This window comes from Capricornis sumatraensis, chromosome 11 (assembly GCF_032405125.1).
Source record: "Capricornis sumatraensis isolate serow.1 chromosome 11, serow.2, whole genome shotgun sequence".
NCBI lineage: Eukaryota > Metazoa > Chordata > Mammalia > Artiodactyla > Bovidae > Capricornis > Capricornis sumatraensis.
Window position 1 is genome coordinate 23,909,445 of NC_091079.1, and position 27,545 is coordinate 23,936,989.

At 46.8% G+C, this 27,545-nt stretch overlaps 1 protein-coding gene across 1 annotated transcript in view; it reads left to right on the top strand.

Annotated features, from left to right (window-relative positions):
• The window catches only part of FAM135B (family with sequence similarity 135 member B), a 156,438-nt gene that overhangs the window by 53,188 nt on the left and 75,705 nt on the right, over positions 1–27,545 (top strand). Inside the window, exons 3-5 of the mRNA XM_068983823.1 lie at positions 14,042–14,181; positions 19,796–19,866; positions 24,590–24,763. Coding sequence (XP_068839924.1) covers positions 14,042–14,181; positions 19,796–19,866; positions 24,590–24,763 — 385 coding nt within the window. The remainder of the gene's footprint in view (positions 1–14,041; positions 14,182–19,795; positions 19,867–24,589; positions 24,764–27,545) is intronic.

Here is a 27,545-nt window from a genome sequence, read left to right on the forward strand (position 1 = left end):
ACATGTTAAGTATGTGGTGCCTTTGAAAATCCAAACAGAAGATCACAACTAGGCAACCTGACTTAGAGGTCTTGAACACTGAGAAGTCTGGGTGATTAGTAGATGCATAGATTTCATTGGCTGGCTATGTGCTACATTTTATGTACAGGACTCAGAGAATGTGTGAAACAGGCAAATGTAGTTCAGTCACAGGGGTTACCTTCTGTTGGAAGAGAAGACAGTCAGTATGCCTCCAATGGTGCTGTAAGCTTTGGGGTAACACCAACTACCATAAGGGAGGTAGGAAGTGATGCTGAGGATGGCAGAGAGGCGGCTGTGGAGGCAGAGGAAAGTTACCCAAGCATCAAGAAGAAACTGGTGGGGCTTGATCTAACTGAGACAATGGGAAGAGAGTATTTTAAGGAGGAAGAGCTGACTGACTTTGCAGAATGCTTCTGAGGATTGAAGTACGATGTGCGCTAGAACTTCCCTGAAAATCTTGCAGGCAGGTAGAGCATTCATCACCTTGATAGGAGTTCTTTGGGTCGTGAGAAGGGTCCAGAAACTGTATTTGGGGAAGGCACTGAAGTGTGAGTAAAACGATGAAGAAATGGAGACAGTCAGGAGGGGCATTCTTTGCATAAGCGTCACTGCCATGGCATGGAGGCAGACAGAGAGGTTGCCAGAAGGGCTGTGAGTGTGGGCTATTGTTTGTATTTTATTTCTAACAAGAGACAGTTGACTTCACTTCAAAGCCATTGGGAAGGATCTAGTCTGGGGGAAGTTAAATCCGTAAAATAACGTAGGGAAAGTCATTGAAACTCTCTAGTCATTAAAGGTTTACTTTTCTCAGTCCCAGTCCAATGGCTGCTGAGATGAACTGCAGGATGACTGGATCCCAAGAAATGCATGCAGACGTGTAAATGAACAGGAGCTGCTGCGTGATCATGGGGCTTCTCAGGTGGCACTAGTGGTAAAGAACCCATCTGCCAGTGCAGGAGACAAGAAATGCAGGTTTGATCCCTGGGTTGGGAAGTTCCCCTGGAGGAGGGGGTGGCAACATGCTTCAGTATTCTTGCCTGGAGAAAACCCATGGACAGAGGAGCCTGGTGGGCTACAGTCCATAGGGTCCCAAAGAGTCGGACAGGACTGATGTCACTGAGCATGTGTGATCATTGGACATGTGCTGCTATGGTGGCCCAGCCTTGGGGGAGGACGTCCATCAGTGAGCTGCCTCTGCCCCCACATCCTGATCCCAGCTCTCGCCAGCTAGGTGATTGTGGTCGTGGCACACATCAGCAGGTCCATCTCCTCTGCACCAGGCTGGAGATGTTGAGAAAAATGAGCCTGAGAGAAGAGGCCATCTGGTAATTGAATCTAAAGCTTCAGTTATTAATTCCGAGGCTCTAGGACTAGGCGTGCATTGATTTTGGAGCCAACTGGCTAAGCGTTGGCTGACACCCAGCCAGGTGCTGCAGGTCACCTGGATGCTGTCTATAGAATTTTGGATGCTGTTTTGGATGCTGTTTATAGAATTTGCTCAGACACAAAGGCACTAAAGCATCCTTGAAAATAGTCCTTTGGTGCCCCACTGAGCATCGAGGGAGGGCATTGTGGGGCGGAAGGAAGGCCCTGGACTTGGAGGTTGAGTTCTGGGTCCTGATACTAGTTCTGCCCTTGGGCTGGGTCTGCCATCTTCTTGAGCCTCCCAGTTCCTTTCTGAAACAGATTTACAGAACTATGTTATTTTCTCTTTGCTCTTAGTCCCCATATTTATGTGTAAATTCTCAGCTGTGAAATGGGTTTATAGAGCTATGTGCTTTCCTTTTAGCTATTAGTCCCCACATTGATTTGTGGATTCTCAGACTTAGGATAGTGGCTCAGATGAAAAAAGGAAAATTTGCCTTCCTCAATGAGGATTCAGTCTACCTTTGGGGGTAGTCAGGCAAATGCTCTACCTGCATCTGGGTGAGGATGAGGTGATGCCAAGTTGAATGAAATAGAAGGTGGGATATGCACAACAAAGGTGTGATTGTGGAAGGATAAAGTGTATTGTTAATACAAATAATGACACCAGTCACTGTCTTATTTAACTTTCAACATAACTCTTTAGAAGAAGAGATTTTCATGGTTAGTTTACATATGAAGAACATTAGGCTTAAAAAACAAAAATAATTTGCAGGTGGGTATATAATCCGAAAAACTGGAAAAGGCTAATTTGGAAAGATGCATGCACACCTGTGTTCATAGCAGTACTATTTACGACAGCCAGGAGACGGAACCAACCTAAGTGTTCCTCAGCAAATGAATGGATGAAGAAAAAAATATATATATATGAAGTGAAGTGAAGTCGCTCAGTCGTGTCCAATTCTTTGCGACCCCATGGACTGTAGCCTAACAGGCTCCTCCATTCATGGGATTTTCCAGGCAAGAATAGTGGAGTGGGTTGCCATTTCCTTCTCCAGGAGATCTTCCCAACCCAGGGATTGAACCCGGGTCTCTCGTGTTGTAGGCAGACGCTTTACCCTCTGAGCCACCAGGGAAGTCGATATATATATATATACAATGGAATATTATTAAGCCATAAAAAATAATGAAATTCTGCCATTAGCAGCAATGTGGATGGACCTAGGAAATATTATGCTTAGTGAAATTTGTCAGACAGAAGAAAACAAATACTGCATGATATCGCTTATATGTGGAGTCTAAAATAATGATACAAACAAACGGATATAGCAAAACAGAAACAGACTCACATATAGAAGACAGAGGGAAGAGGGAAGGGAGGAGGGACAAAATACGGGTATGCAATTAACATATGTAAACTACTGTGTATAAAATAAATAAACATATAATATAGCACAAGGAATTATACCCACTATCTTGTAATAACCTACAATGGAGTATATACTATATACTACTGGAGGAGGAAGTAGCAACCCACTCCAGTATTCTTGCCTGGGAAATCCCATGGACAGAGGAGTCTGGCAAGCTATAGGCCATGGAGTCGCAAAGAGTTGGACACAACTTCATAGCTGAACACACAACAGCTATATGCTATAATTCAATGCATTTTTTAAAAGAATTTTTTTTTTGAAAAGGCAAGTGAATGGAGAGTGTGAACTTGAATGCAGATCTGATGTCAGAGCCTGGGCTGCTTGTAACTACACTGAAAGTGAAAATCTCCATGAAGAGGTGACATTTGCGAAGAGACACAGGGTTTTGAGATGAGATCCAGGCTGTCAGTTCATTTAAAAGAGAGTAGTGTTGTGCCTTTTATGCCATGCTCCTTCCTAGAGGCCTGGCACCTGGGGTATCTAGCGATGGAGATGTTTTGAGCTGGAGAGAGGAGAGCTGGCCCTGGGGTCATTCCCAGTCACACATAGACTCTGCTTCTGTGTCCTCACACAGACGGGGGCTCTTGGTGCCGATGCACAGCTGAAAGAAAAGATGCTGATGAACGGAAGCTGCAACGGCATCTATGTCCTGGAGGACAGGCTCTCAGGTGTCTCTGGGCTGATACTGAGTTTAGAAGGAAAAGGAGTGAGGCAACAGCCTGAGAAATCAAGAAGGAAAATGCCTCTAGCTGCAGGGCCTGGTCTCAACAGGGAGGCTGGGCTGACCCCCACACGGTATGGAGATGCCATGCTCATGTTAACCAGGGGATGTGTTCAGCCAGTGCATCTGGTAGGAGCAGTTGTCAGAGCAGCCACTGCCCTCCAGTTTCTAAGCTGCCCGTTCCCTGGCCCGTTAGCTTGGCCCCTCGCCCAGACCCTCGCATCCCTGTAGTCCATGATCCATGAATTTGTGCCTGGCGGAGCAGATGACCTGCAGGACACTGCTCCTCACTGTGCCTGGAGTGCATTCCGATCAGTCGGTACCTGTCCAACGGACAGAGTCCATGCCCTAACGCACAGGAGGCAGGGGTCTAAGCAAGGAGGATGAGGCATCGGAGGAGAGTCCAAGTGAGAGTGGCCTTCACATTCAGTTCAGTCTCTCAGTCATGTCTAACTGTTTGCAACCCCATGGCCCGCAGCACCCAAGCTTTCCTGTCCATCACCAGCTCCTGGAGCTTGCTCAAACTCATGTCCATGAAGTCAGTGATGCCATCCAACCATCTCATCCTCTGTCACCCCCTTCTCCTCCTGCCTTCAATCTTTGCCAGTATCAGGGACTTTTCCAGTGAGTCAGTTCTTCTCATCAGGTGGCCAAAGGATTGGAATTTCAGTTTTAGCATCAGTCCTTCCAATGAATATTCAGGACTGATCTCCTTTAGGATGGACTGGTTAGAACTCCTTGCAGTCCAAGGGACTCTCAAGAGTCTTCTCCAACACCACTTGGGGCTGGTGCATGGGGATGACCCACAGAGATGTTATGGGAAGGGAGGTGGGAAGGGGGTTCATGTTTGGGAACACATGTAAGAATTAAAGATTTTAAAATTAAAAAAAATAATAATAATAATAAAATAAAAAAAGAAAGAAAATTAAAAAAAAAAAAACAAAAGCATCAGTTCTTCGGAGCTCAGCTTTCTTTATAGTCTAGCTCTCACATCCTTACGTGACTCGGGGGTAGCTCCACTCATTCACAGCTTAGGCGGGGGACAGTGGTGGGTTCAACCCTTGGAGAGAGTTGAGGCCTGAGACTTCAGAGAGCTTGCTGGACTGGTCAGTCTTGGCTCAGCTGTAGCCCTGGAGCTGGTATTTTGGAGGGAACTTCGATGTCTATGGAAGAGAAAGGCGGAGTGACCACCCATTCTTATCTACTGAGCAGTGCCTCCAGGGATGCCCTGATATTTTCCTAGTAAGTCTCAACTGCCCCCTCCATCCATGGTCTCCCATCAAGGACCAGGTCACCTTGGGCTGGAGAGGGGCTCTGCGCTCCTTGGAACACGCCAGGACCGTGGCTGGGCGGGGACACTGCAGCTCTTACAAATATTTGATTAGCTGCAATTGTGCTATACTTAGTTCTCCTTGCGAAGCATATGGCTGGGACAGATGGCTCAGTCAAGACTGAAGCACATAAACAGGGCTCTTTGCCTCCCATGTGCTGGGTCTCCTGATGACTTTTTACCAGAATGGGATTCAGAGTTAGAAGAGGGAGCTTTGCTTCTACTCTTCTCAAAAAACCCCAGGCTGTATGTTTCAAGCAGACTTAGTGCCAACTGTTTGTAAGGGAGCAGGGTAGGTGTGGGTGACAGGTCATCATGAGGACAGAGCAGGAAACAGAGCCAGCTTCCGGGCCCCAGCTGCTGGAGCCCAGATCCAGTTCATGTCCACAAATGTTTATGAAACACGGCTGCCAAGTTCTTAGGAATCGGATCCCTCAGCCTTGGTCAGTCATGCGTTTTATAAGTATTTGCCCAACCTGGACATCAGGAAAAGAGTAGCCTCTGTGCTGCATAAACCCTTACCTGGACTGCAAGCCTCCAAAGTGGTCATTTAAGGCCAGTTCTACCATAGTAAATAATTTAGATTTTATTTCAAGTGCGATGGGGGTTGATGAAGTCTGGTTGAGATTTTATATTAATCAACTAAAGAGTAGTAATACTAGAAGTAGAAATAAACTTTTCCATGCTGTCCATTGAGAGCAGATTATGAAGTGACCCAGAATGGGTTCATCAGAACCACATTTTGAATGCAAACTCTCAGGATTTGTGCAAGATTGAATATGAGGCTGAGGGAGGAAGAGGAATCGGTGAAGAGTAGGAAGTGTTTTACTCTTTGTGGTTAAGTTTTTGGGTAAGGGACACATGTGGGAAACACAACCAACCGAAGGCTCTGTATTGGATTACGTAAGTTTATGGTGTGGATCTGACATCAGAGGAATAATGTCAAGTGAGCAAGGGATCAGGTCTGCTCGAGAGAGTGATGGAGCTGGACTCAGACATTTGAGGGCCCTGAGTTTGTAGGTGGCATATTGGTTTGTCTTGTATTGTTTAATCACTAAGTTGTGTCTGACTCTGGAGACCCATGGACTGCAGCACACCGGCTCCTCTGTCCTCCACCATCTCCTGGAGTTGTCTCAAACTAAGTCCATTGGTCGGTGATGCTATTTTACATCTCATCCTCTGCCATCCGCTTCTTTTGCCTTCAGTCTTTCCCAGTATCATGGTCTTTTCCAATGAGTGGCATATAAAATCTTGAAAACAGTGAGACCTGGAGGGAGGTTTACAACCCAGAGACAGGAGGGGCAGGAGAAGCAGGAGACTCCTAGGAGGAGTCAGGAGATGAGAGGGAGAGCATGAACTTAGCTGCTTTCAGTCAGCAGGCAAGTGGGGTGAAATAAGGAGTCTTCGTCTGTCCACCCTGTTGAGTCAGATCTTTATTGTCATCTTTCGTCTGTGAAGGAACTAAGGCTGGGAGAGCTAACATCTCACCGGAGGACTCCCAGCAAGTCTACAGGGACATCCCTGATGCTCTGTCTTTCCAGGCATCACCCACTGCCCTGGTCTAAGCCCACTCTCTTCCCAGCATCAGGAAACAGTTGAGGGGACTTCCCCAATGGTCCAGTGGTTAAGACTCCACGTCTTCAATGCAGGGGACATAGGTTTGATCCCTGGTCAGGGAGCTAAGATCTCATGAGCCTCACAGCCAAAAAAAAACCCAAGAACAGCTCAGATATTATGAAATGCAATGAGACATTTGTCCCTCTGATCATAATAAAGATCCAAACGAAAAAGAAACAATTAAGGGTTTCCCTTTCACTGCCCCAAGAGTTCTGCTAGAAGCTGCTGGAAATCTCTTCTGGATAATGTTTCATCGTCCTATTAGCAATACCCCCCTCCCCCATCCAGTGGTGTATTCACTGCCATCTCTCCCATAGTGGCCTAGTCGCTCAGTCATGTCTGACTCTTGTGACCCCACGGACTGTGGCCCACAAGGCTCCTCTGTCCTTAGGATTCTCCAGGCAAGCATACTGGAGGGGGTTGCCATTTCCTTCTCCAGGGGATCTTCCCAACCCAGAGATCAAACCCAGGTCTCCTGCACTGCAGAATCTTTACTAAGTGAGTTACCAGTGAAGCCCCACCTTCTCTCTGAGTACCTGTTAACATGACTTTATGCACAGTAATCTGGGTATTCAACCCTCCCTATCCTTGAGTGACCATGCCCCTGTCACAGGGGGAGGACACCCAGTTGCAGACCAGGTACATTCCTGTTAACAGGTGTGTGAGGTGCACATGACAGAGGCCTGAGAAAACCCGCATCTTGGAACTCTTTCCATTTCTTGTCTTTACAAAAGCAAGAGGGACAGGGCCACGGACTGGGCTCTAATTAGAATACAAATGGAAACACCTGGACTGCAGAGGGTTAGGACGGATCAGAAGGAAGCCCAGCAGGGAAACCACTGGGTGATTGGAATGTGTTAGAGGTGACCCGCTGGTCTTTTACTTCTGAAATTACATAGCAACACACGTTATTGGCTAATAAAGTGTTATCAAGTGCTGGCCTTTCTGGGCTCATTCTAATAGGTAGGTGACAAGGGTTTATAATTAAGTCATTAAGCCCACTCAATGTTGATGGGAGGATGCTCATGGTTAAATTACATCAGCAGCCCTTGTTCATTTTCAGGAATTTAAGGGTATTTTTTCCCCCTGCATTCTTTGGTTTGGTTGCTCTCCTTCTGCAGGGATGGATTTCTGCCAGGCCACGGACTCTGCTTTGCAACTTGAGTTTTCTTGCAGACTAAGATAGGATTCAAGTGTCCTGGGAACTGAGCTAGCCTCAATGTAGGGAATCTTCTGAAAGCCATCCCTCTTCATCCCCTCCCCCCATTAATAACTAATTGATTGATGGACTCAGTGCATATTTCTTTGGATATAATACTCAAGGCCTGCTGTTCCATCATGCTAGGACTTCAGTTCTTTTTCTGCAAAACAGAAGTGAGTAATATGTTGGAATTTTGTGATGGAGTAACACAAGTGTGATGAGAGAAAAAAGAAGTTGGAAAATATTGCATTAAACATTGCAGACCATTCCTTACTGTTGGTGTACCATGACCAGTGACTGGCATTATGTCCAGCATTGCCTGTGGGGTCATTTAGTTACACAGTTAATGAGTAAACAAGATCAGAAATGGAAGAATGGAAAGAAGCACATGATTTGGAATCGTCATGACATTTGCTGCTGAGGATGTGAGGGCAGGAGGAGAAGGGGCTGACAGAGGATGAGACAGTTGGATGGCATCATCTCCTCAGTGGACATGAGTTTGAGCAAACTCTGTGTGTGTTAGTCGCTCAGTCGTGTCTGACTTTGTGAACCCATGGACCGTAGCCCACCAGGCTCCTCTGTCCATGGGATTTTCTAAGCGAAATTACTGAACTGTGTTGCCATTTCCTTCTCCAGGGTATCTTCCCGACCCAGGGATCAAACCCAAGTCACCTGAAGGCAGATTCTTTACCTTCTGAGCTACGAGGGAAGCCCTAACTGGGAAATAGTGAAGGATAGGGAAGCCCGGCGAGCTGCAGAGTGGACACACTTAGTGACTGAACAGCCACAAGCACAGTATAACATAACCCTATGACCCTGAGTTCCCTCACAAAGGAAGCGAAGAACTCTCATCCTCAAGGTCAAGTGAGAATATTTCTTATTCTCTGGAGAAACAGTGACCATCTGGTTCAGGCGGCTTTTCTCTTCTGCCTGTTCTTTGAAATGGTTAGAAACAATAATGAAGCTTGGCTTCAGGGTGACTTTCTGTCCTTCCTATTCCTAGAAATGGCCAGCAAATAATCTAATGTAAACAGTCATCATCCTTGGCATCTTCATAATACCAGGAAATCTGTTGGGTTTTGAGAATTTCGCAGTTAAACACACACTTCTTTAATCCTCACCTCATTTGGACCTGACACTGATTGTGTCAAATAAGCAGGGCATGACTTTTGCCTCATTTAAGCTCCTGTTTACTGTCCTGCCCAAGGCCACACAGCGAGAAAGTAGCAGGGGTGAGTCTAGAACATCTCTGTTTGCTTTACTGAAGGAGAGCCTGTTCTAAACCATACAAAATTCAAGGTCATGACCTTGAGTTGTTCATAATCGGACTTGGCTTTTACAACTTCCCTAAACTCTAATGTTCTAGAAAGTTCTCCCATGTGGATGTGTCCTGGGTTACAAGAAATATTATAATAACTTCTTAGCATCTTTGTTTTCAAATAGCCTAGACCTCACCCAGACATTGTCAGGCCTGGAGGGTTGGAAGGGTTTCCCCCAGAGTTTTGACTGCTTAGCACAGACCTGATTCTCTGGGGGGCTCCTGTGTGCAGGCAGAGTCATGGCCATCTGCTTGGAATGGGAGAGGGAGTTCAGGATACGAGGATGCCCTTGAGAGCATCCTGGCTTGGACTCTGGGACAGAGGGTCTATGCCAGATCAGCAGCACCCATGCTTTGTAATCTGTGTTCTCAGAGCCATGTGGGGCTGGAGGGAGATCTCTGCAGAGGGAAGGTGGTTGTTTGAGTTGTAGGCATTGAGAGGCACATAAATACGCAAAGTATTGATATCACTATTTTTGGGGAAAAGAAATAGCAGAACCCAAAAGTGTTTTACTCTTGCTTTCTGGTTTGGAGTTCCAGACTGAACTATTTGAAATGTATTCTTTGGACAGCGGGAGTCAGTGGAAAGCTCCTCTCCTTCATCTACCTGCTCTCTTGTTTCTACTTGTCTCCCCTTCCTTCTCTTCCCTTCTCTTGATCCACCCACTTTCTTTCCATCAGTCTTGTTTCCCCTCAAAGTTCTAACTCTCCTTTTATATCCTTATCCATGATATCGATCCTGACATGTAAGAAATAAGACACACACTTGGGAAGACTCTAACCTACATCTTCTCATTGGACCAGTGGTCTGGTCACCAGATATGCAAAAAGCAGTCTAAAGATAATCTCTAGGTCTGTCCATGTTGCTGCAAATGGCATCATTTCATCCTTTTTTATGGCTGAGTAATATTCCTTTGTGGCTTCTCTGGTGGTTCAGAGGTAGAGAATCTGCCTGCAATGCAGGAGATGAGGGTTTGATCCCTGACTCAGGGAGATTCCCTGGAGGAGGAAATGGAAACCTAATCTAATATCGTTGGTGGGAAAATCCCATGGACAGAGGAACCTGGTAGGCCAAGCCCATGGAGTTGCAAAGAGTTGAACATGACTGAACACGCGTGAAATATTCCATTGTATATTTGTACCACATCTTCTTTATCCATTCCTCTCTTGATGGCCATTTAGGTTTCTTCTGTGACTTGGCAATAGTAAAATAAGTCAGAGAAAGACTGCTGCTTCTGCTGCTACTGCTGCTAAGTCGCTTCAGTCGTGTCCGACTCTTTGCGACCCCAGAGACGGCAGCCCACCAGGCTCCCCCGTCCCTGGGATTCTCCAGGCAAGAACACTGGAGAGGGTTGCCATTTCCTTCTCCAATGCATGAAAGTGAAAAGTGAAAGTGAAGTCGCTCAGTCATGTCCGACTCTAGTGAGCCCATGGACTGCAGCCCACCAGGCTCCTCTGTCCATGGGATTTTCCAGGCAAGAGTACTGGAGTGGGGTGCCATTGCCTTCTCTGCAGAGAAAGACAAATACCATATAATATCATTTATATATAGAATCTAATTTAAATGCAGCAAATGCGCTTATTTATAAAACATAAACACAAATTTTGAAAACAAACTTATGGTTAACAAAGGTGAAACATGGCTGGGAGGGATAAATTAGGAGCCTGGGATTAATATTCACTACTATATATAAAATGGATAACCAGTGAGACCTACTGTTATAGAATGAGGAACTCAATATTCTATACTAATCTATATGGGAAAAGAATCTGAAAAAGATGAATATATGTATATGTATGACAGAATCACTTTACTGTACATCTGAAACTAACACAACATTGTAAATAAACTATATTCCAACAAAATTAAGAAAAAAGTGAGTAGGAATATTTGAAATAACACTTGGGATATGCCAAGACATGTTCTTTTCACTAATGTAAAAATATTAAAGCATAGAAAGAGGAAATGAGTGTCATTTCAACAACAACTCTACCCAGCAACTAGGAAGGGGCAGCCTCCCAAAATCCGAGCAAGGTCTTTCAGCACAGAGAGAGCGGGCACCACCTTCACCTCTGGGTGCCCAATACCTGGTGCATGAGAGGGTGCGGAACACCGAGTGTGAACGAGCACCCTCTGTCTGCCAAGGAAGTTTCCGTGAACTAGCAAGAGAGCCAATCATAGGAAATTCAGGAAGTGGCCTTGCAGAAGGTCAGGAAGAGGGAGCTAGGATAATGAGCAAGGTGTCCAAGTGTGGGTTGTCATTGCTGAAGAAGGGAGAATCCTGGTGGGAACAAAGCTGGCAGGCACTGTCACAGTGATGCCCACAAGCCCAGAGGGTGCCTTGTGATCAATGAACCTTCCTTGGCAAGGAGGCACTTGTTTATGCCCTAGTTCCTAGTGATGAGAAAATGCCACAGGTCCCACAGGGCATCAGAAATGCCTCATCCTGGGCTTAATGGGGCATCTTGGGATGTGAGGGTCTCCTGTAAATACTGCTAAGTCCTGTTTGTCAATCTGCCGAAAAATCAGAGGAGCTCAGTCTCATGTATATAGCCATTGGAAATGCATTCAACAGAAAACTGCTACAACCTTTCTCGAAACACAGTTGAAAAATCATCCTACTGTATTTTGCATGTCAGCCACATGCCTGGTCTTCACATCTTGATTTATTTTATTCTCTTTGGTCTACACTGATCACAGAAGGTCAGTGTGTGGAGATGCCCATTTTTCACGTGGAAAGCTGCTCTTACAAGGAATGATGTCACTCGCCCAAGAAGGCAAGTGATTGAACTGTTTTGCTGGCTGTCCCTCCAGGTACTAGACGGCTCTGCGTTTCTCTGACCTTCAGAGTATTTACTCCATCCATCCTCGGCCATGATGTCAGTCTGACTTATAGATCAACCTGCCCTTGACAGTGATAGAGAAAGGGCTGGTGCAGCAAATAAAAACAGAAAGGCTCTTGCACACAAGGATCATTTCTGTTTAAAAACCACATCAATTTGAATCCAACAGGTCTAAATAGGGCTGCATTGAGCCAGTAATTTTATTTCCTTCAGGATGAAGTGCCAATCTGAGTGGCCGTGGAAACAACCTGGGATTTTACATTTCTTCTTTTTTCTCCCTCCTCTGAAGCGACAAGGCAGGTGTGGAGCATCACTGTGCATGGGGTGGCGGCAGTGACCGTTTGTCCCTGTTTCTGAGGGACAGTTTGAGCCAGCTGGGGACATTGCACAAGGCACTCAAGCTGTTTCCCTTTGCTGGTTGAGCTCATTTTTAAAAACATTTTCTTGCTTCCTTTAGCAATTGCAGTAGTTCAGTTTCTCAATAGAGCGTTACAAAAAACTTACCTTTTGCTAGGAAATGGATGCGTTTAAAATTAGGTATTTATTCATTTTGGGTTGCACTGAGTCTTTGTTGCTATGTGGGCTTCAGTTGCAGTGAGCAGAGGCTACTCTGCCGTGCGATGCGCAGGCTTCTCGTTGTGGTGGCTTCTCGGTGCAGAGCACAAACTCCGGGTGTGCCGGCTCTGGTGGTCGCAGCAGGCGCAGTCATCGTGGCTCTCAGGCTCTGCAGCGTGGGCTCAGTAGCTGTGGCACGCAGGCCCCGTTGCCCTGCAGCGTGTGGAATACTCCCAGACCAGGGGCCGAGCCTGTGCCTCCTGCATTGGCAGGCAGACTCCCATCCACTGTGCCACCAGGGACGTCTGAAATGGGTGCATTTCACTCATTCACTGGAGACTTCTCTTCCCAGATGTCATACAGATAGATCTGAGGATGGGTCCACACAGTACCTCCTTTTATAGAAACCGATGGGACACCTGCCTCCTCCTCTTTGCGCCTTGGTCTCCTTATCTGTGATGAGGACTTACCCCAGCAATTTTCTGAAAGGGCTAAGGAAAGAAACACATTTGAAAAATATGTTGGAAGCTGTGAAATACCACTTGTTTGGCCATTATTATGAATGCATAATGATTGTTTTATATAAATATTAATATTATTGATTTTAGAAGATTTCTATATTTCTCAAACTGTGCAGTTTAAATGATTTAGAGGAATTCACCCATTTTTCTCTCCATAGTAATCCTGATCAGTGGACACGAGAAGATCCTGAAATTCAACTGAACTCTGAGTCAGTGTTTAGGGATTAGGGTACATTTAGAACCGATTCTAGTATTCTTGCCTGGGGAATCCCATGAACAAAGTAGCCTGTATAGGGTCATGGACAGAGGAGCTTGTATAGGATCGCCAAGAGTCGGACACGTCTGAGTACACACGCACAGAATGTATCAGAGGACATGGAGTTGAACAGGTTCCTTAATAAACTGGATGTCTAGTATAATAACATATTTATCTAAAGTAAAAGACAGATTTTCCTTCATATCCTGTGTGGTATGAAAGCCACACTTTCAGGAGAGAGAGATTCTGTGGGCACTAGGGCATCTCTGGAGAAGAAAGGGCAATTTCTTTCTTTATCTCTGTGTTATTATTTCTTGGAGAGGGGGATTAAGGAAGACATTATGGAGGAAGGGGTGTGTAAGCAGGTGAAGAATTTGGCAGGTACTAATTTCTAGCCAGGGGCTTCCCTGGTGACTCAGATGGTAAAGAATTTGCCTGCAATGTGAGAGACCCAAGTTTGATCCCAGCATTGAGAAGATCCCCTGGAGAAGGGAATGTCAGCCCACTCCAGTATTCTTGCCTGGAGAATTCCGTGGGCAGAGGAGCCTGGTGGGCTGCTATCCATAGGGTTGCACAGAGTTGGACACAAATGAGCTGTCCAGGCAAGGAGCACTGCCCATGTGATTGCAAGTGATTTCACTAAGATCTTACAACTTATAAAGGATTGAACAATTTTCTTCCTGAGATTTGGTGACCATAAATTTACACGATGGAGTCGTGTTCATCTGTAGACCTTGGTCTTTGGGAATTGAAATGCAGTTTGGGGGCCATTGCTAGACTTGAGCTAGACTGACAGCCCAGGAGGCTGAGGATCCAGGGCAGGACGGGAGTTCATGGGCTTCTACCGGTTCTTGTTTTGCAGACAGCAGCAGCCCACACTCAGCCTGCGTCCACGACAGCACCATGCGCAGCCGGGTCTTCCAGATCTTATACAGGAATGAGGAGGTGCCCATCAATGATGCTGTGATCTTCCGAGCTCATCTGCTCTTAGATGGTGAAAGGGTAAGTCCCGAGCCTACCGCCAGCCACAAATGCTGAGTCCTCATGTGCCTTTTGTACCCATTGCTAGGAGCCTGCCAAGTCGCTTCAATTATGCTAACTCTTTGCAACCGTATGGACTGTAGCCCACCAGGCTCCTCTGTCCATGGGATTCTCCAGGCGAGAATACTGGAGCAGGTTGCCATGCCCTCCTCCAGGGGAATCTTCCTGACCCGGGGATCAAACCCGTGTCTCTTATGTTTCCTTTACTGGCAGGTGATTTATTTACCACTGTGCCACCTGAGAAGCCCCATTGCTGGGAGAATGGGGCGCAAGGAAGATGCTCTAGGTTCGTTCTGAAATCTGACAGATCAGGACTCGGGATTTTAGAGCATTCCTGCACTTCCTGAGTTAGTCAGTCTTCTACTCATGCTTTTGTTCATTTACTTGCTTATTTCACATACCAAGTGAAACCTGTGGACTAACTTGCTGGGCCTCTGTCAGTGGGTCAATCAGCAAGTGTTTGCTGAGTACCTACTTTGTGAAGGGATGTGGGGTGGGCCCTCAGATGATGGGCAGGGCTGAAGAAGGCACCAGGAGTACCCCCTGAAAGGATGGACGCTTCATCAGAAAAAGGACATGCAGACAAGCACTGCTAGCTGGAGAAGACTCTTGGGAGTCCCTTAGGCTACAAGGAGATCAAACCAGTCAATCCTAAGGGGAATCAACCCTGAATACTCATGGGAAGGACTGACGCTGAAGCTGAAGCTCCAATACTTTGGCCACCTAATGTGAAGAGCTGACTTATTGGAAAAACCCCTGATGTTGGGAAAGATTGAAGGCAAAAGGAGAAGGGGGTGGCAGAGGATGAGATGGTTAGATAGCATCACTGACTCAATGGACATAAATTTGAGCAATCTCCAGGTGACAGTGAAGAACAGAGGAGCCTAGCGTGCTGCGGTCCATGGGGCTGCAGAGTCAGACACGACTTAGCGACTGAACAGCAACAACTAGTAGCTGAAATGCGCTGTGCCAGCTGCATCTGCAGATGAGCACAGGGCACTGAGGATGGAGATGAACTCTGCAGGAAGACATTAATGCCTTCACAAAGAAGCTGGCTTTGAGATGCCGGGACTAAGACTACATCAGACTGAGAGAAAGATGAAGGGCATCCTGTACAGGGGAACAGTACGAGTCAAAGCCCAGAGGCCTTGGAGCCAGGCATCCCTGGAGGAGGGTGCAGCTAGAACAGAGGCCCGAGGTAGGAATGGGGAGGTGGTGAGGAATCCTGTGGTTACTAAATCCCAAGGTACCCAGCCATCATCACTGGTTGCTCTCCCTAAGTTCTCCCCACGCCTTTGTAAATCAACTCTGTTTAATGAACTGAATCCATCGTCTACTTCTTTCCTGGACTCTGGTGGGTACAGGCCATTTAGGAAAAGATATGGAGGTGGTTTTGGGGGTTCAGGGACTCCCGGTTAGGCTGCATGCCCAAGCTCAGCTTCCCCGAATTCTACTAAGAGAAGGTCACTTGACTTCTCATGGGCCATCGTCCTTTGGCACATTGATCTCAGAGAGCTTCCTGGGCAGAATGGTTATAATTGGAGGCTGGGTTTTGGACATGACTCAGGTCTCTCAGTCATTATTCCATCTGAATTCCATCAGACTCTCTTTCCTGCCCCTATGAGTTCAAATCTTTTCAAGGTTTGCACTCAACATTCAGGTTGAAATCACATGAGGTTGCCACAAGCCATGTTCTGAGCATGAACAGGGCATGTTTGCCAGTGCTGAGTCCTGTGTTCATTTTGTACAAGATGTTGTTCCTATGGGACATTGTGTTTTCTTCTGCGTGGAAAATCACTTATCTTTAGAAGCTAATAATTTATTATTGTGTTGGGGTTAATCTTTATGGCAGCAAACAGTGTTACCATTAATCATTGCATCTGGATGAGTGACAATTAGAGTTAACTGGATACGTTCATAAAAGCTATATCTCTGGAATGGATGTATTAGCTCTAGGGAATGTCTGTTTATGGTAGCCAAAGCATTGCAAATGGCCAGGAGGCCAGAGTTCATGGTCACACATGCACACAGTCCTGGGTGTGAGCAGTTGGCGTGTACAGTGCTGACACAGTCAGCACACAATTGCATGTGCTATGGTAAGTGCAGAATGGCCTTTCTTCACACACTTTTATGTGCATGTTCTTGCATAGTTACACAAAAGCAGTGATCTATGGAGTAAGTGTGGGCTTCCCCGCTGAGTGGGCACAGTGGTAAAGAATCTGCCTGCGGTACAGGAGCCACTGGAAACTCGGGTTCAACCTTTGGGTTGGGAAGATCCCCTGGAGGAGGGCATGGCAACCCACTCCAGTGTTCTTGCCTGCAGAATCCCATGGACAGAGGAGCCTGGCGGGCTACAGTCCATGAGGTTGCGAAAGAATCAGACACGACTTAGCAACTTAGCATGTAGGCAAGGAGTAAGCATAATCATTTTACCCCCAATTTACAGATGAAAAACAAACTTAGGTTGGTTGGCCCAAGGTCACATAGATGCTAAAAGACGGAGCAAGATCTGCACCCATGTAGCTTGGCTTCCAAAGCTGCTTTCTTATCCCCTCAGCGGTGGTACAGCTCAGAAAAGAGGTTCATATGGGAAGAGAAGATACAAGACTTACTATTATAAGTAGAGGTGAAATCAGTTACCTTAGACTGTACAACCCATGACACAAGTTAGACTGAGGGGAAAGACTGAGGAAGTGAGGAACCCTTGGCTAAATCTGGGCTTTGGACCCACTAACTAGTTAAGCCTTGGAAGTGACTTTCCTGCACTGAGTCTCAATTTCTTCATTTGTAAGTGGGGAAAATATGTCTTATTTCAGTTATTTCCACCTTAAATAAGATAGTGTATGGCAGTGGTACGCGTCCTATGTAGTGTCTGCTACATAGTAACTCTTCTGTAAATCCTGGCTAGGTTATTGTTTCCACGAATGTATAAAACTGACTCCTGGTGCTAGAAAGTCACCCACCTGGGAAGTTGGGGTTAACAGATGTAAGCTACTATATATAGGATGAATAAACAACAAGGTCCTGCTGTATACACAGAGAACTATTTCAATAAGCTATGATAAACTGTAATGAAAAAAATGTAAAAAAAAGAATGTATACGTATACACATTCTTTTTTATTTTGTTACTTATATTGTACTTATATATTCTTTACACATATATGTGTGTACTCTTACATTCTTTTAAAATGTTTTTATGTTCTTTATATATTTATGTGTATATACACACACATATTATATATATATATATATATATATATACACACACACACATAACTGAATCACCTTGCTAAGTAGCAGAAATTAACACAACATTGTAAGTTAGCTCTTCTTCAATTAAACGAAAAAACACCCTTGAAAGGAAGCCATCTCTTTAACCAGAATAAGGCAGGGCAATGGAAGGGCAAGGCTGTGTGTGTGTGTATGTGTGCACACATGTGCATGTAAGTGTGTTTGTTTGGAGAGAGAGGCAGGTAATGAAGAAATGAGAGAAGTGAATGGTTCAAGAAACCAGTGACTGCCTTCTGGAGCATCTTGCAATTAAAGATGTATTGGGATCTCAGTGAAGTCATAGCCAGGCTCCATCTAGCGACAGCTGATCCTGCTCCTGAATTTCTCTCTTTGCTCCAAAGAGCTCTGCAGCAAGTTTAAAACTGGAGCCTACCGTGAATTTTTGTTCAGTAGGCAAATGCGTGCTCGGAGGTGGTTAGGAGGGCTGGTTTTGCCAGTCTCACTCCCCAGGAGCTGGTGACAAGAGGCTGAGTTGCTTGGGTTGTGTATATAAAGCGGGGTGCATGATTATGCAAAACAAAGCTAAGAGAGGAAGTTATTCATAGCTCTCGGATTCAGCAAAATGTGAACTTTGAAATACTTAATTTTTTTTTTCACAAATTTTAAAACCCTGGGAAGCTAAAGATAAATTCCATCCATATGTCTCTGCCTGAGTTATGCTTAACCAGGAACATGCTTCTGAAGAGGCTTTTGGGTAGGAGACTTCCATCCCTGCAGAATGAGGGCATTCTTGTAAAGAAACAGAACCCAGAGGTGGGGGTGGAGAAGAGATGCATTTATTCATGAATGCTCTCTACAGGGGGGACATTGTTCCTGGAGCTATGGATCCAGAACGTATTAAGCCTAGTCTGTCCCTTAATGATACCAGATTACAGGGGACACTAGGCAAGAAAATGGCCAGAGGGGTTTAGCCACAGGCAGATGGAGTTTCTCAGTGAGTCCCCAGAGCCAAGTGGAGCTTCTGAATGCCAGCTCAGCGTGGCCAGATCCGGGGATTGTTTTTTCAGAAGCTGGAAACCTGCGATGGAAATGTGAAAACTGCCTGTTTTCTGCTTGTTCAAACAAGTGTTTTCTGCTTGTTCAAAACACAGTAAGAAGTGCGATGAGGACTAAACAGGTGTCCGCAGCTAATATTGTTGCTGTTGTTCAGTCGCTAAGTCATGTCTGACGCTTGGCAAACCCGTGGACTGCAGCACACCAGGCTCCTCCGTCCTCCCCTATCTCCTGGAGTTTGCTCAAATTCATGTCCATCGAGAAGTTAATATTGGGTTGGCTAAAAAGTTTGTTTGGGTTTTTATGTACCATGTTATGAACTTCTTGGCCAACCCGATATTTGTCTCATGGGCTTGTAACCCCAAAGTTATAAAGCTGAGACCATTTTATAGGAAGCATTGAATGCTAAGATAGAAAACAACAACAACGGGGTTTTGCGGTTCACAGAGGAGAATGGTCCCATCCAGCCTGAGGGTGAGGAGGAGCCGACCCCAGTCCCGGGTGTGTGGTACTTACCTGGGTTTCCTGAATGGGGGCATCAGTGAGATCTGGTTTGTAGCAAGTGACTCCTGGGGTCACCATCTTTTAGATGTACGTGAGAAGTTGGCAAGTAGAACAAATAGGTTCCCGTGCTAGTTAATGAATACGCTTTTTTAAAAGCTGAGAATGGAAACAGTCATGGGTAGGATGTGAAATGCTGAAGTGTCTGAAAGCATAAAAGGTTAAATATAATAGATTGCAAGACAAAAATTCAGGATCCACTTTCTTGTGAAGCTGAGTTGCCTTGGGAAGTGACTTTATTTCCTCCTCCGAACCTGAAGGATAGCACCAGCCCCTCGAAGGGGCCACAAGTAATGCCACCTCCATCATTTTTCCAACTCTAGCCAAGTGGGGTTTCCTCTGTGGAAATTCCCTGCTTTCACCTTTCCAAAGCAGGTGCCAGAGAACGCTTCGCCTCTGCTTCTGAAGATTCCAGATCAAATCTCTTTGGGAAATAAGTTTCTCAACCGTCCTGCAAGCTAGAAAACTGACTTAACGTTTATTTTCCTGTAAATTGACTTTTCCCAAAATCTGACTACATAAATCCCTTCTGTTTTCCATGTAATACAGATGCCCTGTGCCACCAGAATTCCATAGAACATGGAAATTCCACTTTACACATAAATGATATTTATTTTGCAATGAGTTTTTTTGTTTTTTTTTTTTTTAACTTTGGGAAATTGACCACCTCAGTGTTTCCTCTCGACCAGATCTGACTCCTGCAATCCTTAAACGTTGTTTCTCTTCCAGGTGGAAGAAGCGGTAAGTGAAGTCGATTTCCAGCTCAAGGTGGATTTGCACTTTACGGACAGTGAACAACAGTGAGTGTCCTGGGAATCCTTCAAGCGTGATGGTACAATTTCCTTTGCTCAGCCTTTCTCCAACTCTAGGGTATCTTGATAGCCATGAACCTCAGAACCTCGCTTAGAAACCTGGTTCCTGATCAGCTGAAGAAACATGGACAAGGAATATGTATGTGGTAATTTCAAGCTGTGTGCCTTTTAGGCAGCTTGCTCAGCGGCTGCAGGCACAGACAACTCCTGACTTCCCAGCCTTATTCACTAGCACCTTCTTATCTCCAGCACTCACCCCCATACACTTGCAACACAGTATTAATTAGGTCTTTAGATTAATGACCCTATAAGCCGACAAACCTCAAGGCCCCTTCTGAATCAGAAGAGATTCTGCCAGGATCCTCATCTTGACACTGAATTTTTGCTTTATGTTTCAACTCTCTGAAAATCCACTGATGTATAACCTACTGATTCAGTAAGGAAGCAACCCTCCTTTTATTCATAACTGCTTCTTTTAAGCTTATTCTGTGGCCTCTTCCTTCTACCCTAGAGGTGAAACAGTCATGTCACACCCATTCTTTCATGTCATACATAGTTCTTTTTTCAGTTATGAAAAAGTCCAGTAGAATGTATTCCCCAAACTCGATCATTCAACATGTAATTTCTTTTCATCGGCACTGACTCTTGGCTCCAGTGCACCCCAGCTCCGAGATGTCTCAGGGTGGGAAACTCCCACTGTGGCAAAAGGGTTTGCGAAGCCTCTTTTACAGCTTCCTGCCTCCTTCCCCGTGGGTTGTGTGGGCCTCTCAGGGTCAGGCACAGAGAGGAGGGAGGAGATTGCAGATGGCGCCGGGGGTCTTGCTTCATGGGTTCAGTTGCAGGCAGGACACTTCACAGGGTAGGTGCTGGATCACTGCTTTATCTACTCTTGGGGTGTGCTTGTGACTGCTTGGAGCTATGCCCTTTAGCTGGTTCCCCTCTCCTCCAACCCCTTCAGTTCTTTGAAATAATGATGCCTCTTATGGTTGGGTCGTTCACTCCTTGCCAGAAGCTCTTTTGGCAGATTCTTCTCTGGGGACTGCACATCTGGCCCTTTCTTGGATAATGATCACAGCACTTTCATCCTCATCTCACACTGGTGGGGACTCCCACCCCATTGTGGTTCACTCTTCCTTGGCCATCCCAGCTACCCTCAGCTTCTCTCTTGAGAACCTTTGCAGGATACATCAGGCACCAGGACCTATGTTCCTTCGAATCTAGGGGACACAGGGCATGCCCCCTTGAAGACGCCCCTGATTAGGCTTAAGGTGAAGATGGAGGTGCTTCTTTTCCATTCGTTTTATTAGCACAATCTCAGCACAGTCTGACCACTTTCTGCAAATTAATCCTCACTTCAGAACTCCACAACCTCTTCAGCAAATGCTTCACCTTCTCCAGTGGGAAATAGGAGATCACGTGGCCAAGGGGCTGATGCTGGTGGAACGATTCCCAAACCCTTCAAATTTCAGAGTCTCTGTTAGAGCTTTGCTTCCCTTCTTAAGGACCATCCCATCCCTGAGATGTGTCTGATTGTTAAGGTAGTTTTCATAACATGGGGCGTTGAATTAGAGGGACTGTGACTAAAATGTTAGAAACCTGACTGTGTCTCTGCTTTGAGAATAGACACCTGCTGATGCATATGTAGATGGTAATGCCGTGGCTTGGCTGGCAGGAGGACCTGTCCACGGGCTTGCCACTGGATCCGTGCTCAGCATCACAGATTCCTCACGCTTGTCTTTATCTGTACCCCAAGCCCTGTTTCCACCTGCTTCTCTCATCACTTCTGCTTTCCTTTTGGAGGGATCGTGGATGACTGAGGAATCTTCTCTTCCTCACCCCATCCCCAGGACTTATTGTTCTAGCACGATGTGGAACTCAGAAGCCCCATATGAAGCTGTCCTTCTTTCTAAGCTATAAACTCAGAAGGGAAGTCCTTGTCTCTATTGTTCTCATGTTCCCTCTCAACTATCTAGGATTTCTATCATTCACTCATTTTATTAATTTCATTAAGACCCCCTGATCTATATTCTTACACCTCTTCCTTCAGAGGTGTTCATCCATAGCTCCCTGGCACACCTTTCCATTGGATCACAGAACCTTGTCACTGATCCTAAACTCAGCCTAGAAGTCATCCCCTACCCAGCCCTCCAGGGTGGGAAATGATCAGGTATTACCTTGTTGCCATCAGAATAGTAGTGAACCGAGAGGCTGCATGCCAGGGACTGGCCCAAAGCAAATGTAACTCAGCAATGGGCTCTGAGCTCCTTGACTATGAGACACTGGGTGCATTTTGGCACTTTTCTAAATCTCAGACAGGCTTCATTACAGGTTCTGTACTTCATGGGTCTGTTATGAGGATTAAGAGAGGGAATATCTAAGCCGGGCCAAGCGCGGGGCCCAGGGATCCATGTCGTCTTCCTCTCTGTGGCTTCCTAGATGCGTGTGGGGCAAATTTCTGTGTCTCACTTCCTCCCTATAGCACAAAGCCCTTAATAACCATCAGAGCAGAGTGTTTTCTTGGAGTATAAGATTAGCTAAGAGGAACAGGAAGCCAGAGGCCAGGCAGGACTTGAAAATGCCATATTTTTTAATTTTCATAAATTGGGTTTAGGGATGACAAAGCATCTCTATTACATCCTGGGGGTAGACTTCAGGCTTTGAAACATGACCCAGGCAGTCAGCTTCTTTTGGAGCCATTTAGGCCTGAGCAGGATCAAAACAGAGGAGCATGCCAGGTGATGTCGGGGGCACAAGGGCTCTGAATGTCCACCCTGTCAGTGGTTCTCAGGGGACGATTGTGTCCCCCAAGGGAATTTGGCCAAATCTGGAGACATTTCCTCATTATTTGAAAAAATTTTTTTCACTTTTTTTGGCTGTGCCATATAGCGTGCATGCAGGACCTTAGTTCCCTGAGCAGGGATCGAACCCGAACCCATGTCCCCTGCATTGGGAGCTCAGAGTCTTAACCACCGGATGGCCAGGAGGTCCCTCTGGGGACATTTCTGATTGTCACTCAGGGCAGGGGGGTGGGTGCTCCTGGCTTCTAGTGGGTAGGGTCCAGGGATAGTCCTAAACATCCCATGATGCATAGGATTGCACCCCACTCCCCAGCAGAGCATTGTTCAGCTCCCAAGGGTCTGTATCACTGAGGCTGGGAAACCTGCTCTAGCCTGACCTCGCATTTGAAACTGCTGCTCTGCAAAGGCCCATGAGCACGTACTTGCACAGGGATGGGGAGCTCACTTCTCCCCGACAGATCCCACCCTGTCCTGGACAGTCCTGCCTGTCAAGACATCCCTCTTTACTTCAAGGTACACGTCACCCCTGTGTGCCTTCCCTCAGTTGCTCTCAGGGTCAGTCCTTGGAGCTGCACAGACACACAAGACTCTTTACGCCATCTCTTCCCCTCCAGTTAAACACCAGGGAGCTTTCTCTGAGTTTTGTGTTTGTTTGATTTTTTGGGATGGTTTTTAGTTCCTTCATAAGAACCTAAGCATCTGCTTCTCAGTGCCATCCAGTTCATCTCTGTTTTCTCCCACCTTGTTGTTTTGTTATTGTTCTTTCGCTCAGTCGTGTCTGACTCTTTGTAGCCCCATGGGCTGCAGCACACCAAGCTTCCCTGTCCTTCACTCTCTCCTGAAGTTTGCTCAGACTCCTGTCCATTGAGTCAGTGATGGCATCCGACCATCTCACCCTATGTCACCCCCCTCCTCCTCTTGCCCTCAATCTTTCCCACCCTAAGGCTGGGTGGGAAAGATTGAAGGCAGTTCAGTCCTTTCCTATATTGCTGCTACTGCTGCTAAGTCACTTCAGTCGTGTCCAGTTCTGTGCAACCCCATAGACAGCAGCCCACCAGGCTCCCCCATCGCTGGGATTCTCCAGGCAAGAACACTGGAGTGGGTTGCCATTTCCTTCTCCAATGCATGAAAGTGAAGTCGCTCAGTCGTGTCCAACTCTTCACGACCCCGTGGACTGCAGCCTACCAGGCTCCTCCATCCATGGGATTTTCCAGGCAAGAGTACTGGAGTGGGGTGCCATTCCTATATTGAGACCCCCCCAAATAACTGAATTCTGTCTCCATCAGTTACAAAACACTAGAGAAAAGGTAGGGGGAATCCTGGATGAAACTGACCAGACTCGATTGCTCTTTGGGGGTCATTTGTTCATTCAGTCTCATATCCCTTTTGATAAACAAATATCTGACAGATTTCTGCTGTGTGCCCAATTCTGCATTTGGTGTTAGGGATTCAGCAGTGACTTAGTCACAGTTCTTACCTTTAAGAGGTAGGACTCCTGTAGAAAACACAGTGGTACCAAGGAAGTGCTGTGCTGGGGGCCCATGGGTGAAATACAAGAGCACGCTGGGGCATGGGAGTCCAGGAGGGCTTCACTGTTGGGCCTGGAAAAGCATCTAGTCATCTTTCCATCACTGTGAGGTGAGCTCAGCATCCGTGATAGCAGAATGTGAGCCCAGCTCTGCCGCATAGCAGCTGTGTGAGGTCCTGGGGGTTGCTTTCCATCTCTGAGCCTCAGTTGCTTCATTTTCCCATCATGGCAAAAAAGTTTTTACCTAGCAGAGTTATCTGCAGGGAGGGATTGGATAGGCCAATGGGCGCACAGTGTTTCTGTGTGGGCAAGGTTGCCATGTGGACTCTCCTGGAGGCAGGGACATGCCACCACCACTCACGTAAATCACTTGCCTGCCTTCCAGGCTGAGGGACATGACCGGGGTCCCCGTGATCAGCAGCCGTGTGCTGGGCCTGCACTTCCACCCCCGGAGAGGCCTGCATCACCAGGTGCCCGTCATGTTCGACTATTTCCACCTGTCGGTGATCTCGGTGACCATCCACGCCGCCCTGGTGGCCCTGCAGCAGCCACTGATCAGGTATGAGGTTACACGTCCTGGGGTTCTGAGGGCAGGGTGGCCGCTTCGGGTTCCTTGTTACCTTGTTGCTTGAGTCTCCCGTGTGGCTGAGATGCTGAGAGCTGCCCAGAGGACATCAGCCCAGACCAGAGAAGCTCCCTTAGGCTACAAATTTCAGCTCTGAGCCTCCTGAGGGGCAGAGGAGAGGTGGACAGGGGCCTGGGGAGGACATGGATGGGGAACCTCAGAGCTGATTGGTTCCAACCTACTGCCTTCAGCTGGCCTGGCTTCTTTCTAACCGTGCCTCATTGGAAAAGTCACCTGACATCTCTGAGATACACGCTCTCCGTCTCTAAGCCAGGACACTCATGGGGGCTGTCCACAGAGGTTTCAGAGAGTCTCACATGAGGACAGTGCCCAGCATGCAGTTTTCTGCCTCCTCCTCCGGTGGCTGTTTGTCTAAAGGGTAGGACCACCTGCGGAGAAGGCAATGGCACCCCACTCCAGTACTCTTGCCTGGAAAATCCCATGGACGGAGGAGCCTGGTAGGCTGCAGTCCATGGGGTCACTAAGAGTCGGACACGACTGAGCGACTTCATTTTCACGCATTGGAGAAGGAAATGGCAACCCACTCCAGTGTTCTTGCCTGGAGAATCCCAGGGATGGGGGAGCCTGGTGGGCTGCCGTCTGTGGGGTCGCACAGAGTCGGACACGACTGAAGCGACTTAGCAGCAGCAGGACCACCTGAGTGGTCCCATGCTTTCTTTTCAGGGAATTGTCCCAGAATCTCCATGGCCTCAAGGTGCACTGAGGTTCTATGAATGCCGTAACAGAGGGACCGAACTGACAATAACGAGCATGTCCTATGATACGCGGGCATCTTCATCCAAAATGCCTGGCAGGACCAGAGGTGGCATCAGCTTGCTTCAAACCTCCCCCATGCGTGAGGGTTACACATGTGAGCAGAGAGATATTTAGGGATGGAATCTTGTATTCTGCAGTTTCTGGAAGGGAACTTTCCTGATGTCCCTTTTCAGGACACTTCTCAGTGCTGGGGGTTGAAATGCAGGTGGGGGAGACTCCAGTCTCCATTTATGGCTGGGTAGGGGTCAGTGCCCTGATCCCCTGCTGGGGTCAGCGTGTAGGAAATAAGATTTTGGTGGGGTGATGTGACCACGCTGTGCTTCCCCGGTCACCGTGCCCATCTGCTTGCCGAGCTCCGTCCTGGACTCTGCCTGCTAATGGGGCTATTTCAGCGCCTCTGCGTAGAAAGTTTAACCTTCTAACAGAAATAATTCTTTGCAAGTATGTCTGCAGCCGCCTTGCCAGAGAGCGGTGCAGATAGAAATTCACCAGCAGAGTTGAGGCTTCTCCAGGGATGGGGGTAAAAATAGAGCTGCCTTCTGTTCTCTGCGTTCTGCAGGAAGGATTCCTATGAGTTCACTCACAGTGGTTGGGAACCCTTTAAGATTATGGGAAATACCTGTCAAGTAGGGCAAGCTCCAGTTTTTCCAAAAAAGCAGTTTTAGCATCAGTTGTTAAATCCAGCCAGGAAGAAGCAGGTGTGGAATGAACCTTAAAAGATCCTTCCCTGAAACAGACTCAGGTCTGTTTAACCCTCAGTGTTTAACCCTCAACCGGGTACAACTAGAGTTCCTCTGAGAAGACTCAGAAGCTCAAGGTCACACTGAAGTCAATGATGAGTTATTCTAGTGACTAATTTGCAGTCGGTCCTCTGAATGTTCCATGAGCATCACAGCTCATAACAAATTCCCCATTTCTACTGCAGTGTTCCATTTATCCACATTCTAGCTAAACTGTAGAGTTGCTTCAAATCTCAGTTCTAAACAATTCCAAGACATGATTCTATTAGAGTGGATTGTATTTGTGGTATTATCAACAATAGCTATAGAAATAGAATAATGGTTATGTTAGCTTTTATGATTTTGTGGTATTATTGACAAGAACTTCTAGCGTTTATTGAATCATTGCTCTTTGCCAGACATTGTGCTTACACTTGGCTAAACTCATGGGATCCTCAGACAACCCCACTGTTAAGGTGCTGGTGTCAACCTTTTTGACTTATGAGGATACAGAGAGGTTTAAAACTTTCCCCATAGGGCTGGTAAATGCTGCTGCTGGAATTTAAACCCTGGGAGGCCTCAGTGGGTAAAGAGGCCACCTGCAGCTGCAGGAGATGCAGGAGACAGGGGTTCAGTCCTTGGGTCGGGAAGACCCCCTGGAGGAGGGCACAGCAACCCACTCCAGTGTTCTTGCCTGGAGAATCCCGTAACAGAAGAGCCTGGCGGCCTGCAGTCCATGGGATCACAAGAGTCGGACATGACTTAGCAACTAAACCACCACCAACTCACATGGGCTTTTCTCATCTCCCTTGATCCTAAAATGGATGGTTGCCGTCGCTCTGTGCTCGTTGATCTTGTGATGACTTGCAGAGCTGAGCAGGGTCTGTATTTTTGTCTGCGGAACAGATACAGAGTTTCTAACTAGTGTCGACACAGTGAAAATCTTTGACATCCATGATCCTATGAAACTTCTGTGTGGTCATGTGTGGAGGTGGATATTGTTTTCCCTTCTCCCACAGAAGAACAGAGGTTCGGGAGGGGCCTAGGGGTTGAAGGACTTCACTCTGGGTTGGACCAATGACAGGAGTAGTTTAGGACTCATACGGCATCAGATGGAGGCTCCCCTTGTCTTTCTGATCAAGAACCCATGCTGCCTTCCCCTGTGGTTAAGTCACCGCTGCCTCTGTGCGTCTCATCAGGCAGGCTGTGGGCATTTATAG